This window comes from Stegodyphus dumicola, chromosome 1 (genome assembly GCF_044657685.1).
Source record: "Stegodyphus dumicola isolate Sdum_Otavi_A_Nest chromosome 1, ASM4465768v1".
Taxonomy (NCBI): Eukaryota; Metazoa; Arthropoda; class Arachnida; order Araneae; family Eresidae; genus Stegodyphus; species Stegodyphus dumicola.
The window spans coordinates 151,427,315-151,443,938 of NC_140768.1; the positions used below are offsets into that span (position 1 = coordinate 151,427,315).

Here is a 16,624-nt window from a genome sequence, read left to right on the forward strand (position 1 = left end):
CATTCACTTTAAAGTAATATCATTTTTTAACTTCTCTTTTAGGACCGCGTTATAATTAATAGCAGGTAATTGTGGATATCGAATTGGCCGATACGCATACTGTAGAAGTTGTAATTAAAAGGTCTCACACTACGAAAACTTTGATAAGGAGTGGCTTGCACTGGTCTGGGATAAAGGCACCTCGGAACAGTTTGCCTTGGAGAAACAAATTGGTAATTACTATTTCCTAGACCATCCAACGGCATCTGAACTGGAAACAGTTTCTTAGCAAGAGTAATCCAGTCTTTCGGTGTGTCTATTTTTTGCCCTGTTAACAGCATTCTTAGGAATTCTTAGACTCAGGAAGTCCTTCCGTAAGTGCTTTCACCATTGTGGAATCTGATATATATTTACTACAAATCTGATATATATTTACTACATTGTTCTAAATGTAAGGTGGAAGTAAAGTAATTTGGTATTATTTTTTCAAGCAGGCTCCTAATTTCAACTTATTATGAAAATAAACATCAATATTATTAAATTTCTCGTATTTTAAAGACACAAAATCACTAAAAGTAACAGATTCCGATGTTGTGAAGTATGTCTCGAAAATATCCTTTATGTTGTTCCAGTCTTTATATCTAAACAATCATGTAAATAGAGGGCTAAAGCCTCTCCTCTAATACACTCTGAGAAAACAAATTTCTTTTCCTTTTCTGGAATGTTCTTTGCGGCACATTTCTCTTCAAACAATAGAAGATATTTGTCTATTGGAAAATTTGTATTTGTGCCGTCAAAAATAGGGAATTGAAATTTCACTGTATCCACAATAGCTACGGATTCTTGCTTATCAGTTGACATTTTTTGCCGTGTTTGAGCGTGTTAGCATTCCAATTACAAAATCTTGAATTTAAGAGTTCGCATACACATCAATTTGAACACTAAAATCAATCACTTTAGAAGCACTTGATAAAACGCATACCTTTGGAGGCGAGGTAAAACACTTAAGCATCGCCCGAAAAGAAGCAAAAGCATAAAATGATTACACACAGTCCTTGACCCACTGTTGAATTCAGAAGCGTGTTAGAAATAAATCCAGGAGCTTTTTTCCCACGTAGAGAATAAATCCTACCGGCTAATTAATAACTGTAATGTTTTCAGTTATTCCAACACATCGTGGGTGAATGGTGAGGCTATTCCATTTCACGTTTTGGCAGATGGTTGACGAAGCTGGGATGATTGCACCACGGAGAAAATTGGGATGATTGCACTAGGGAGAAAAATGACGACTCAGGACTTTTCACTTTTAACAGCATATCTTTATTTTATTTTAGAGCAGATGATTTTTTCCAGATGAAGTTACTCAAATAACTTATTCAGTAATTGAATTATTAGATACGACTGACTTTAATATGTTATAACGTTCTAACAAACAAAGAGGAGCATAGTGGAGGCGTTAGCAGAATGAAGGCAAGAAGGCATCTGTGTAGGAGAACTTATGACGCAGCATTTATATGAAAGGTTATGTAACAGAGTAGCTTCTAGAAAAATGTAGAAAAACATATGATGCAGCATTTATATGAGGAGGTTATGTAATAGGCGCGAATGTTCTAGAAGGTACTGGTCTGAGGGAAGATCCTGAATTGCAGAAAATTAATTAAAGGTTCCTGTTTAGCCCAAAGAGGCAATTTGCCCAGAAGGGCTATTAAATTTCGTTTTGGCAATTTGCATTGATTCACTATAAATGGCGAATCACTTTTTAAATTGTTCCCACCAAATATTAGAGCCCTGTATTATATTTAAGAAGTTAAATAATGAAGAATCTGTATAAACATTAATCATAATGTATTGTGATAAAACAACGGTATTTAAAGCCATCAAATTTTGTATAACATACGTCTTCAGTCAAATATGGGCATCAGGAAGCCCAAATTTGGTATTTATTTTATTATCTATTTCATATTCTGTAAAGCATTACTGAGTTTTTGATCAAGAAACTCAACGATTTCAAAGCGAGCAGTGGCAACACTGTACAGAAAAAAAAAAACTGCCAGCGCGCGAGACTGTTTCGGAAATTCTAAAGATATGATCTTTAGAATATGGTAACTGGTAGTTTGGTGACATTTTGGAGGCAATAAAGGTTAGTACCTGGGACTTTGGTAATAATGTGAGTAGTACTCAGTTCCGATTACGCATTATTTTGTGTGAGGAAAATGAGAGATCATGGGATATGTCATGTGATATTAATGGACGAATTACGGTTCTTTAATCGGAAAAGGGGGGAATTTGGAAAAATATCTGTGGCTGTATATTATTTTGTATTAAGCTTCATTGTGTGTTGTGTGAAGTAGGGTTGAATAATTTTGGGATTGTATCGCGCTGTCTAAAGTGAATTCTAGATGTGATAAAGAGAACTTTGCTTTTTATTTAGTGGAGGAAAAATTCGCATAAAAAATCGTTCAATAATTTTATTGAAACCATAATAAAAGTGTATCCACCATGTAAGCAAGATTCTGAAGAAGATTAGGTAAGTTAGTATTTTTAATTATTTGAGGATATTATTTTTATGCATTGTTCTAAATGTAAGGTGGAAGTAAAGTAATTTGGTATTATTGGGAAAATTGTTATTAGCAATGATTTAGTTTAAAGTAATTAGGATTGTAAGCTAATTTTATTAATTTAATGTATGTGCTTATTTATATTTTAAGTAGTGTTTTTGAATTTAATTATATTTTAATTAAATGATAGTTATTTTGTGAATTTTATGTTTGTAGGAATTTGGTATATGTTTTAGTTGAAGTAAACGTGCATGGAAATAATTTAAATATTTGACACTAAGTATTTGTAATGTTTGCGGTATGAATTCGTTGGTGACGTTTATAATATAATAGATAATTTAGAGCTAAAAGTTTTTGGATATTTTATTTATTTTATACGTGGAAATGTTCATATTTGGAAAGGGTATATACTTTTTCATTATTAGGTAATTTCATATATGTTCTTTTTAACGGGTTTAAAGATTCAGAAAATTGTCATGCATTTTTGTGAAATTTTTCTAATCTATGAGAAAAAAGCAGTGTACATGGATATGGTGAAGAGTGTGTGCAATGCCATTTTTGTGCAATTCTGGGATTTTTTTTTTTAAGTAAAAATAAGTCTACGTGTACATGGTTTAGTGATATTTTAATTAAATGATAGTTATTTTGTGAATTTTATGTTTGTAGGAATTTGGTATATGTTTTAGTTGAAGTAAACATGCATGGAAATAATTTAAATATTTGACACTAAGTATTTGTAATACTTGCGGTATGAATCCGTTGGTGACATTTATAATATAATAATGATTTAGAGGTAAAAGTTTTTGGATATTTTATTTATTTTATATGTGGAAATGTTCATATTTGGAAAGGGTATATACTTTTTCGTTATTAGGTAATTTCATATATGTTCTTTTTACCAGGTTTAAAGATTCAGAAAATTGTCATGTATTTTCGTGAAATTTTTCTAATTTATGAGAAAAAAAGCAGTGTACATGGATATAGTGAAGAGTGTGCGCAATGACATTTTTGTGTAATTCTGGAATGTTTTTTTAAGTAAAAATAAGTCGACGTGTACATGGTTTATGTGTATGTGTTACAGTCAAAAGTCGTTAATTCGGACACCCATAATCCGGACCTCAACGCTAAAAACTCTGCGCATGCGCATAGGCGTTTAAGCGTGTGCGTAAGACCTTTACGACTTCGCATTTGCGTGTGCACAAGCGCAGAATACGTTTTCGCTGCACGTTTAATGTATAACGGACGGTATAAGCTAAAATTATATAATTGTCTATTTCAGTTAATGTTGATGATTGCGTTGTTCCTTAATCTTCGAATTGGATCCGGCTTATTATTTTTTGCAGACTGTAAGAGCAATTTTATAAAAGTAAGCTTGAACTTTCGATTATGTCAAATAGAATTTCTGATGCTGGAGCTCCCAAAGGATCTACGAAAACGAAAATATGTTTCGATGTCCATCAAACAAAAAGTGGAATTGCTCCAAAAAATGGATAAAGGCATATCCTTTGTTTATCTAACCGTTCCGAAATCTGTTTATCAATTTCACGCTGCTCTGCGCGGAGGAGGGGGGGGGACGTGGTGGCGTGCAATGAACTGGAAGTTGATCTGTCAACACTATCGTTATCTTCAGGGCAGATGTTTTTATTTTATTCGGCTTATAATTCCTTATTAAATGTAGTATTTCATCTCGATGTACTTTGTCTTTGATCAAATTCCTCGTCATTATAAATATCACGAATACAAATCAAATAGTTTTCTGGTTGCAATTTTCTAATTTCGGCTATGCACAATGTATGCTTTACGCATGCGCGCGTTGAAAGAAATGTTTAATAAAGTAAACAAATAAATATTAAGCTTTTTTTTTTGTAAATTTTTATACCCTTTAGATCATAATTGCTCATTATTTTATAAATTACGGTTTCATATTTTTAATTTTATAATTTCTGCATGCCATCTTACTAGATTTAAACTGATGATCTATAATCCGGAAAAATCGATAATCCGGAATCACCGAAGTCCCGACGAGTCCGGATTAAAGACTTTTGACTGTATTTTGAAAAACAGGTAAGGAGTATGGTATTGTGCACTTTTTCCCAATTTTGCAGTGAATATTTGTCATGATTAAGCAGTTTTGTTAGATAAAATTTCTAGCATAAGTGTGATTCGGCTAGTAGATTGTTGGAAGAAGTGTTCAGTAGATAAAAAGAGAAGAAACATGTCTTTACTTCGTGAAGACAAAATGACGGCCGGGAAAAAAAAAAATAGAGGGTTGCTGTAGGAGAGTTTGTCGCCAAAAAATCGCCAAGTTACCATAATCTAAAGATCAACCGATCTTTTAAATATTTTGTGATATTGCTGTTGAATTGAATTTTGTGGTTTAAGTGTGAAGAACATGATATCTAATAAATAAAGGTAACACACAAAATGATAAAAAAAAGCGCCGCTCTGGGCATAATATAAAATCTGAAACTTTAATTTTTTTTATAAAATTATTTTTATATTGATGACAATAATAACATATATGTATAATGACATTTCATATGGAGCCTTAAGGCCGGCATATTTTTTCCTGCCAGGGCCGATTTCGTTGGCCAATCCATCACTATAGGCAAGTCCCAAATTTTAATAATCCAAGTTACCATAATCCAAAGATTAACCAATTTTTTTGCCCCGAAAATGCTCGATAGAGGAAAAAAAAGGAGTCTTTACTCAAGAATAATAAATAACACGTGTAATCAAGGTTACACCTAACCTAGCATGTTTGAAGAAGACTTTTCCTTTTTTGGTGTCTTTTCTTTAATAGGCAAAAATGGTCGATGAGATTAAAAAGAAGTAAAGAACTTTACAGTGTGTACACTAAAGTCTTTATTTCTGCAGTCGTCCGAATGTATTATCCTATGGACCATAACGTTGTCGCCAAGCAGCACAATTTAACACCATAATAAGACACTCAAAACGTCTGCACCTTCATTTGCAAGAAAATGTTTCAAATGATGCAAATACCATGTTTCAGAATTTTTAAATTAAAAACAAATCAGCTTTGTAAAAATGTAATTTAACTTTGTATACATTTTTCCAGTCTTTATACTTGTATTTGGGAAAATTGTATACTCATGGGGGAAAAAAATGCAAAGTAGGACTCTACGACAAATACTTATCAAGATATTTCATTTTGAAAGTACTGCATCATATTTAGAAGCCTTACACAAACTAATGTTTCCATTTTTCGTGCAAAAATTATTCCCATTCGTGCATAGTGTATTGATAAATTTAGTTTTTTTACAAAAAGGAGATCTAGTTCACAAATTTTTATAGAAAGCAAGTTGTAGACATTTCTGGTATTCAATACTGGTGCATAGCTAACTTTATAATTTTACAGTGTGATATTACCATTTGCCTAAATAAAATTGAAAAATATTTCTAGTTTGATGAATTTTTTTAATGATTATCAGATTATGATTCTAATGTAATACAATTTCATAAGAATATTTGTAACTTATTTTTAATGAAAACTTGTAAATTACTTGGGTAAAAATTTTTTCTGCATGTTAAATGTAACAAAATTTTAAATTAAAGAACATACTAGTAAATCACAAAACATTATTGAATAGCATTTAAGGGGAAGAAGTCAACCTTGAATTATTCTAATTTATTTATAAACTGATCCCTCAAGTTGATATTATCAGATCCCAAATTTTCAAATTAAATATCTGAGTCAGTTATAATATGGGAGTGAGAATATTTTTCTTTATTAATGCATATGTAAAATTTTCCTAAGAACAAAGGAAATACATAAAAAGTTATAAAACTGAAATTTCTTAAAAATAAAATTTCTGAAGTAGCTTATATTTATATCATTTAAAATTGTAATGGGAAGTGTATATTAAGTCCAATGGTTGCAAAAATAAATCCTGGGTACGGATTTTTGTAGACATGACATATAATAATCCCCCCGAAAGGGGATACTCAGATAACCGGCACTTGGCAAACTTCCTGAAATCGCATTCACCAACTTGGATGATACGTGCCTTAAAGTGGGAGGACAATTTAGGTTGCTAGTTTAGATCTTCACTACGCTAGGGAGAAAGGGAAGAGTTATTAATAAATATATAGCAAATTCACATGCTTTCGAGGCATGAAAAACGAAGTTTTGTCAATCGGCCCAGTAGAACAAGAGATATAGAACTGGCCCCCTTTTTTTTTGCGCAGTGCACATATATGTGCATGTATGTATACACACACACAACAAGCTTTAGGATATCTAAATAAGAAATTTGATCAGATTTCATAGCATAATATATAAGACAAAAATTTAATAAATAATTTTATACAATACACATGAATGTGGTAAAAACTTAGTTTATTCTGACTCCTACAAAAATATAGATATATTATACTTCAATTAATGCTATACAAAATTCCATATTTATTTAAGATTTTTACTTCATGTTTACAGTATGTAACATTTATTGCATATATTAATAATATAAACAAAATAATAATAATCTACCCAAGATCTTTATTTTATTCTGATGAATTTTAAACTTGCATATATTTTTAAACACAATTTCAAAGAAGACCAATTGTATATTTCTAAAGCGATTTTAAGACAATTTATTAAAAATTACATATTTTTAAATCAAACACTGGGACAGAAGATTAACAATTAAGCATAGGATTAATAAATCTAATTTACATGGAAGTCACACTTATAAACTCGTTTGAAAAATCCCATGTTGCCGTTAAGTGGAATGCAATATTTGATAAAACAACAACATACTCAGCTAAAGCAAAAAGAGTATACATACCAGGCTCACAGTACCAGTTATGGCGAAAATAAAAATAAACAGATAAAACAAAAGCTGAAAAATTTAATGTCAACAGAATAAATTTTAATCGCAGAGATTTTCGTTCCAGTCTTGATTTCTGGTGATACAGTCCATGCTTTAATAATGTATATAATAAAATCATAGACAAGAGAGCAGATATAACAAATGTAACGAAAAGTTTCTGATGAGTGGGAAAATCTTCGGAAGAAGATATATACGACAAACCTATTAAACTCAGAATTTCAGTATTCTGAAAAACATACGCAATAAATCCTAATCGCTGCCAGAAATATTCTTTTGGTAATGTATTTCGAAGGTAATTATAATACATTACAGCAATTAAAATTCTAGGAGTGCAGTGCAAAGCTATGCACATACGCCATATATATTTCTGCGGAGAAAAATTACCAACAGCTGTACTAATCGAGGGCAAATAATTTTGTACATGGCAATGGGTACTTGTACTTTCTTCATAGTTTTTTAAAATAGACCACAGAATACAAATCACAAATGCACTGAAAGGCAACATGGACACAGTTCCTATGTATATTTTAAACGGGATTTGAACCAAATACCCCATTTTTACATCACTTGATAATCCCTTAATGTATATAAACACATGTTACGATTTGACAAAGTGACTTCACCTTCTTGTTTTGCACCCGCTAAGTCTTCCTGCACCGATGGGCGAAAAATCAAGCTTAGATGCGAAGGAGAGGTATATAGAAAGGGGGGAAATTTCGTATTTGAGGAGAGTAAAAAGGAACTTCGTACAGTTTGTATAAGTTCAAAAGGCCAGGAAGAAAAGTTGGGACAATAAAATTTAAAATAAATGGTCCAAAAATAATAGAGGGGGAAAAAAAGGTCCTATATAAAAAAAAAAAGGAGAAGTAGAAAATATCCTAAAATACGATTGTGTCCATGAGTGTAGTTAGAAGGAGAAGAAGCTGTCTTCATTTACAATAAATAGTGTCTTACAGGTGTGTGTGTAGTGAGTGTGTTTGGTAATGCTGAATAGATGTGATACTGGGGAAAAAAAGAAATATTGACAGTATTAAAATGCTTCGTATCAAGGTATTTAGCATGGAATACACACTAATATGTATGCTTGCATCCTGAGACACAACAGCAAAAGACCCATAACATCAGACAAAAGTAAATATTAATTTAACTAAAGTAACTTCTATTTTCGTTCCAAAATTTTCATACATTTTTCAAAAAACAGCAGCAGACAAAGAACATAGAACCATATACAATAAAAGACCACAACCGCACACACACAAACAAACAAAAAATTATATGTTTTATATCTATATATGTGTGTGTAAATTACAAAGTATATGTATTAACAACATAAATTAAACATAATATTTATTAATTTAGCTATCAAAATTTATTACAAGATTAATTATTTTACTATCATAATTTATTACTAGTTAATTAATGCTAGTATAACACAGGCACACTGTTATTTATATAAGCTATAGTTCTATAACAATTTATTTAAAGCAGTGAAGACTAATCCATCCCTTACATATGGACTTTTAGCAGATAGCAAGGAACAGTATGAGAAAAAAATCGGTGAGATATAATTAAAGGGGAAAATATATTAAAGCAATTTAAAAAAAAGGGAAACCTAAAGAACCTAGAGGAAAGTAGCGCAATGCCCCGAATCTCCAATTTTCCCTCTCAGGAGATTCCTCAAAACAAGATAGAGGGTGGGGGTAAGGCTCCTCTAGACCAGGCTAAGGTTCCTCCTTTACACTGCGTAGCTCCTACATACCAGGCTGAATCATCAGGCATTTGGGATCCCAAGTGGAAGTATTAATGGCGGCTGCATAGTTAGCGGTACAACAATTTCTTGTGTTTTTTTGTGTAAAATGGGCGGATGTGCAGCTATTAATTGCTCAAATCACTCACGGAAAGGTCATATATTGGTAAAATTTCCTAAAAATGAAGAAAGAAGAAAAATATGGGTAAAGAATTGCCGAAGAGACAATTGGAAACTTAGTCCAGGCGCTCAACTTTGCTTAGTAAATATAATTTTATTTAAGCCATCATTTAGAGTTTATATCTTCTCCGATGTTTATAATGTCCAAGTAAAGTGAAATTGGCAGTTTTCGGATAACCGGCTCTTGGCGACCTCGCTCAACACCGACTCAACACGACCGAGTAGAGTCGGTGTTGCCTCGCTACGGCGGCCGGTGGTGGCGATTTCCGCCAAACCCGGCTACCCACCCCGACAACTTTCTGCTGACGTTTAGGTTACTGTAGAATCCGGAGTATCGGGAGGGATTTAGGGAAAGCTTCTGTGTGCTCATATTGAAGGTCACGTGACCATTTTTCTTCGCTTCTGCTGCATGGTTAGAAGTTGAGAAGTTTGTCTCCTACTTGATCGGAGCGCAGGTAAATAAATAATAGTGTTAAATGCGAATTAAAACCGATAATTATAAATAAATAATAATGTTAAATGCGAATTAAAACCGATAATTATAAATAAATAATAATGTTAAATGGGAATTAAAACCGATAATTATAAATAAATAATAATGTAATTAATTATTATTTTATATGTTTTTTTCCCTTTTGCTTTTCATTTCTTACATATATACGGATAATTAAATATAATAAGAAGATTAATTATTATTTTAATGTTTTTCCCTTTTGCTTTTTATTTTTTACATATATTGTTCGTAATTGGAGTTTCAATAAAAAAAATTTAAATTCCCTTTTGCTTTTCATTTTTATTTTTAGAATTAAAACGGATAATTAAATAAATGATAAATTATTAATGTAAATAATAAATTAATGTATGTAAATTCGGTGTCTCCTACTTGATCGGAGCGTACGCAAATAAAAAGGCGACCCACCCTTTAAGGAAATGTTCCTCTTTTTGCAATCACAACTCGAAAATTATAAATCAGAGAAGTAACTAGGCAGGATTCTGATACTTAATTTGGAATGAACTTTGCAAGTCATTCCGTAGCGTTTAATTTTTTTCATATCTTGAATCTCTTACTATCATTAAATAGGGAAGAAATTGCAGGTTTAAATGTATAGTTCTCACAATGTAATAAACGACAGTACTTGCAACCTGTGCAGTCGCACGAAGAGGCATGGTTAGGAACAGAAAAAGTTTGGATTTAGAAGTACGATTGACATTACCAAATGGCAAAGTTAAAGGCAGATAGCTTTTTTCTCTGTTATTTACACTATTCCCAATAATACCAAATTCCTTTCCACCTTACATTTACAACAATGCATAAAAATAATGTCCTCAAATAATTAAAAATACTAACTTACCTAATCTTCTTCAGAATCTTGATTACGTGGCGGATACACTTTTCTTACTTCTGTTTCAAAATCTTTAAAATCATACTTATCTTTCAAAGCAAGATACCAGGTAAAATAAATAACATAATAAAATATCTTTATTTCTCTCTCGCACAACCTTAAAAAACATTTATTACTATCCTTTTCAATACCACTAAATACCCATTTCGAATTCAGTTTAGTTACGGCCATGGGATCCAAAAATTCACAAACACTATTTCACACAACACAGAATATAACCAAATACAAAATTGCCAGATTTTTTCCCGATTAAAGAACAGTAATTCGTCCATTAATATCACATAACATATCCCATGATCTCTCATTTCCCTCACACAAAATAATGCGTAATCAGAACTGAATACTACTCACATTCTTAACAAAGTCTAACTAACCTAATCTTCTTCCGAATCTTCCTTACATGGTGGATACACTTTTATTATGGATTCAATAAAATTACTGAACGATTTTTTTTCCGAATTTGATAGAATTTGATAAAAAAAAATTCTCTTTATCACATCTACAATTCACTTTAGACAGCGCCATACAATCCCAAAATTATTCAACCCTACTTCACACAACACACAATGAAGCTTAATACAAAATAATATACATCCACAGATACTTGTCCAAATTCCCCCCTTTTCCGATTAAAGAACCGTAATTCGTCCATTAATATCACATGACATATCCCATGATCTCTCATTTCCCCCACACAAAATAATGCGTAATCGGAACTGAGTACTGCTCACATTATTACCAAAGTCCCAGGTAGTAACCTTTATCGCCTCCAAAATGTCGCCAAACTACCAGTTACCATATTGTAAAGATCAACCGATTTTAGAAATATTAAATTCTTTGCATAGACCTTGATATATCTTTGTTAAATAGCATAACCCTTCGCTTTTAGGCTTATACGGCTACAAAATTCTGAAAAATTAGATGTTTTTGATTTAAAACAGGGCTTCTTAAACTTTTTTCAGTCGCGACCCCTGTACCCTATAATATTTACGAACATTTTGTGGGACCCCATAAGCGTTGCGCAAATCTGACACATGCGTGAGTGAAACCGTCAAAAGTTTTCACTTGCACTGTATTATACTATTGCAGTTTTAGGTCATTAACTTTAATTTCTAATTTTAAGACACAGAACATTGTGAAAATTTTAAATAAGTAACAAACGAAATGACAGCATCACGTGCAAAGCAAGTAGTAAAATGAATGCTTATATTATAAAAAGAATGCGTTGGAACGTTTTCGTTTTTTCTTTCTCTGTAATGCCTTATCTTTATCTATATCAAATACATTATGTAGAAATATTTGGTAATTGTAAAATTAGATTATTATAATAAGTTAAAGAAATATCAAAACTGCTAAAATTTTTGGCGACCCCTTACTGCTGCTGTTCGTACGAGTTTAAGAAACTCTGATTTAAAACATTAGACTGACTATAACCATGTTTTGAATTAAGCCTTTATTTATTTACCTTCATTTCCAGTAACAGATGATTGATGAATTATTTTATTACGTTCTGCTAACCTCTGAAAACGAGCAACTTTTTCTTTTTCTGTTTGTCTGTCCTGAACTTTGTGCTTAAAAATTGAAGGCACATAATCTGGATGATTAGGATCATTAGATGGTTTACCTGAAAAAATATGTATAGTATTGGAAACAGAATAAAAAATAGCATTAACTTCTATTTTGATACTTCATATACTAATACTTTTCTATGTACTCTCTTAAAATGTTGCATTTTTCAATAATATTTTCTCTTAAAAGTGGTAACATGAATGTAAAGCTTTTTAAGATTTTAATATATTTAAAAATTCTTAGATGCTTAAAACCTGAAAAAAATTCTATCTAAAGATCATAAAACAATACGTGAGTTCTTAAAACATAACGAATCATTAGTGTCCCGGTCATAATAACTTAGCATCAACAGGCGAAAATCGTCGCCAAAGCATCGCCAAACACAGCTGATATATTCTTCATAATTTTTGTCAAAGATCTTTATGATATATGTTTACATATCCATTAGTATGATATAAAATGCTTATAAATATGTACCTACCCATAATAAAATGATTACTGCAGAGAGTAGATGAATTAGTCGCAGTCCAGTTTTCTCTACGAACGGCAGTTTCCCACAGGCGCCTACGTGATGGATTTCTAGGAAAATAGAACATTTTTATTTTAGATGATAAGTTAGTTCTAGCTGTCATGCTACAGCCCACAGCCACACAACACTGACCCGATTTCCTTTTATTCATACTCCTCTATTTATCAGAATAAAACAAAATATTAAACACTTCTAAAATAAATTCACAACAACACCCTAAACAAACACAGCAATACCGGAAGCGGAAGCTTCCTGGGCGTAAGGGATGTGAGCGCCCTATTCGTTGGCTTTACAGAAAACTTCGTCAATAGAAAGGGGGCAATTTCGTATTTCCATGGAGGTAAGAAAGAAAGGAGTGGCCAACCGGCACTAGAAGTGAAGCACTGCTTCGAAGCTTCGGTCACCAAAAGGGAAGTTCGTTTACATTCAGAAGCTCGCTTGACAGTGTTCTGATAGTATTTCGACACACGACAGTTCCATACAAATCGAAAAAAGGACACTTTCACATGAAAGAATCATTCCTAGTGTGATATATAATAGCAATTTGTAGAGTTTAGTGACATTTACGCAAAAATCACATCTTGGTAACTTTTCGATAACTAACAACAGTGATTTTGATCATGAATTTGTTTTATAAAATTCTAAGCTGTTAAACTACAAAAATATAAATTTTAACAAAAATGTTGTGCTTAAAAGAATGAAAAATACCTTACGATAGCTTTAAAATTGTATAGGTCTTTCGATTACCCTTGATAGAGTATTCGCTACTTTTATTTTATGTTCCAAACGCCAAAATGTTTTAAATAACACTAATTTTTTTCACATCCATATATTATTGTAACATGTACCTTTTAAAATTTTTTAGAGGAGAGGCTTTACTGTTGCTCATTTTAAACTCATCATTTTAATTTTATATATCTGAAAAATAATCCCTTTGGGCTTACACGTTTTACTTATTTGGGTTAATTAAAAATAAAATATAGTGAATGCACAGAAATTAAAGATTTGCACATGCCGGAAATAAAAAATAGGAAATATGTATGGGTATTTATGCATGAGCTTGCAAAAAGCATGTATCTGCCTTTAACAAAATACATAAATATTCATTAAATTATTTATAAATGTATTTGAAATGAAGAATTTATTCATTTATGATTAACTGTGAAGAAATCTAATTATTAAATGTAGCTAATTTATAATGATTTTAAATATTATCTAAATATATAATAACCTTAATATTGAATTGTAAACATAAATTGAAATCCTATTCACAAATACGTTATAAAACTATTTAAGCAAGAATTGTTCGTACTGGAAAGCAATCTGTTAAAAGGCATTGTAAAGCAAATGTTATGAGATGCGCAATTAAGAAAGTAATAAAGAGTTTTGGAATATGTATTGTTGAAATTAATGGTAAAAAAATCTGATAAGTATAATTAAAAGAATTATTCCCCTTACATTTTATAATAACTCAGTCACAAGTTTTAAATAATACTTTAAAAAAATCTTTATTTTATTCCCTTTCAGAAATGTTCAGAGAAAGTTAAGTACTATTTAAAGTATTTCGCTAATTTTAATAATTCTCTAATTTAAAATGAACCGAATAGAGCGTTAATTATAAATTGAGTTATATTTTTCGATTTAAAAGATGCCTCAGAAGCCAAAAAAATCATGCCATATTTAAGAAAGTATTTTAGGAAGAAACTCTATAAATAGAAAAGAAATAATGCAGAATTTTAATATTGCTAATACAATAAACTTTGATCTTAATTTTTGTACCTTAACCGAATCAAATCGAATTACCTTAATTTTTTTTCTAATGTAATTAACGAAAACGTGTGAAAATATTTCATTCAAATTAAACCATTCTGAGAAAACTGTTCTGCGAAAAGTATAGCATTTAATTCCATTCAGAATGAGATATTGTTTAAAAATATGTTCTTTTCATATACTTAGGACTCTGAAGTGTTGTAGAAAAAGAAAATATATACATTTATATGTGTATTTAAGGCGTAATTACAAAATATTTACATCCGATCGCGTCAAAATCCATTGAACTTAATGGTAAATGACCCAATGTTTCGGTCACCACGTAGGGATCGCCAGCGCTTCAGAGCAGGGTATGGGAGAAACCTGTTTAGGGCTACTCCATCTTACTTCCTACCTCCAGGCGTATTTCAGAGGAGAGTAAAGAGGAACTTCGTACATTTTGTTCGAGTTCGAGAGGCCAAGATGAAAAAGGTTTCCCCATCTTTCATCAGATGGGGCAAAATAAATATTAAAATAAATGGCCCAAAAATTAATAGAGAGAAAAAGAAGGGCCTATAGAAAGAAAAGGAAAAGAAGTAGAAAATGTCCTAAAATACGATTGCGTCCATGAGTGTAGTAAAAAGGAGAAGTTGTCTTCATTTACAGTGACTCACAGGTGTGTGTGTGTAGTGAGTGTGTTTGGTTATGCTGAATAGCTGTGATACTGGAAAAAAATAACAGTGTTAAAGTGCTTCGTATCAAGGTATTTAGCATGGAAATCAAAGTAATGTATGCTTGCTTCCTGAGACACAACAGCAAAAGAACCATAACATCAGACAAAAGTATATATTAATTTAACTAAATTAATTTATGCTATTTTCGTTCAAAACATTTTCGTACATTTTTCAATAAACAGCAGCAGACAAAGAACATAGAACCATACACAATACAAGACCACAACACACACAATATATATATATATATATATATATATATTTAAACAAATTAGAATTCTTAACAAATACGTATAAAAGTTAAAAAGCAAATTTAAATTCTAAAAAAAGGAAAAAAGCCGAAATAATTTTAAATAATAATAATAACAAAAAAAAAAAAAATGTGCAAATATGTAAAAAATTTAATTCTCGAACTAATCTACAATATCATTTAAATTCAGAAGCATAAGCAAATCAAGTGCAAAATCTATCCATGAAAATAAATCTACTAATTTAATAAATTAAAATTAAATGAAAATTAAATTAAACAATTAAAAAATGCATATGTGAAGGACCGTAGAGTAGGCAGGAGTCAGACTTATCAAGGGGAAGTTGCCTCCAAACCTAACTCCCCAATCATTCAATTCGTGTTTCGTCATTCATGCAGGGAAGGGTAAAATTCAAAACCAAAAGTAATTCCAATAAAGTGGTACCCTTAGAAATTAACATTTAAGTATTAACATTTAAGAATTAAAGTTCAAAAAGGAAAATACTAAAGAAGTCTTTTGAGTAACAAGCAAGTAAAGTCAAGAATTAGAGTTTTTCTTAAATTAAATTTTTTAAAAATTAATTTTTTATAAAATAAAAAAAATTTTAAAAAAATCTAGAAACCAATGTATTTTAGAAATCCTTGTCTACAGAAACTTCCCCTACACGAATATGCATATCAATAAAAAGAAACTATAAAAGAACTATACATAATCCATATAAACCAATAAGAAATAAAAAGAACTAATTCACAATTTTTAACTCATTTTAACTCATCATTTTAATTTTATATATCTGAAAAATAATCCCTTTGGGCTTACACGTTTTACTTATTTGGGTTAATTAAAAATAAAATATAGTGAATGCACAGAAATTAAAGATTTGCACATGCCGGAAATGAAAAATAGGAAATATGTATGGGTATTTATGCATGTGCTTGCAAAAAGCATGTATCTGCCTTTAACAAAATGCATAAATATTCATTAAATTGTTTATAAATGTATTTGAAATGAATAATTTATTCATTTATGATTAACTGTGAAGAAATCTAATTATTAAATGTAGCTAATTTATAAT

General features: G+C 30.9%; 2 protein-coding genes across 2 annotated transcripts in view; both read right to left on the bottom strand.

The window, feature by feature from the left end:
• The window catches only part of LOC146999336 (uncharacterized), a 62,722-nt gene that overhangs the window by 12,458 nt on the left and 33,640 nt on the right, over positions 1 to 16,624 (bottom strand). The window contains exons 2-3 of the mRNA XM_085811386.1: positions 12,771 to 12,868; positions 12,186 to 12,344 (exon numbers count right to left, since the gene is read on the bottom strand). Coding sequence (XP_085667512.1) covers positions 12,186 to 12,344; positions 12,771 to 12,774 — 163 coding nt within the window. The 5' untranslated portion in view covers positions 12,775 to 12,868. The remainder of the gene's footprint in view (positions 1 to 12,185; positions 12,345 to 12,770; positions 12,869 to 16,624) is intronic.
• LOC146999337 (acyltransferase PGAP2-like) lies at positions 6,881 to 8,041 on the bottom strand. The gene has a single exon (XM_085811381.1). It carries the CDS (start codon positions 7,944 to 7,946, stop codon positions 7,230 to 7,232), a length of 717 nt encoding a protein of 238 aa, XP_085667507.1. The 5' UTR covers positions 7,947 to 8,041; the 3' UTR covers positions 6,881 to 7,229.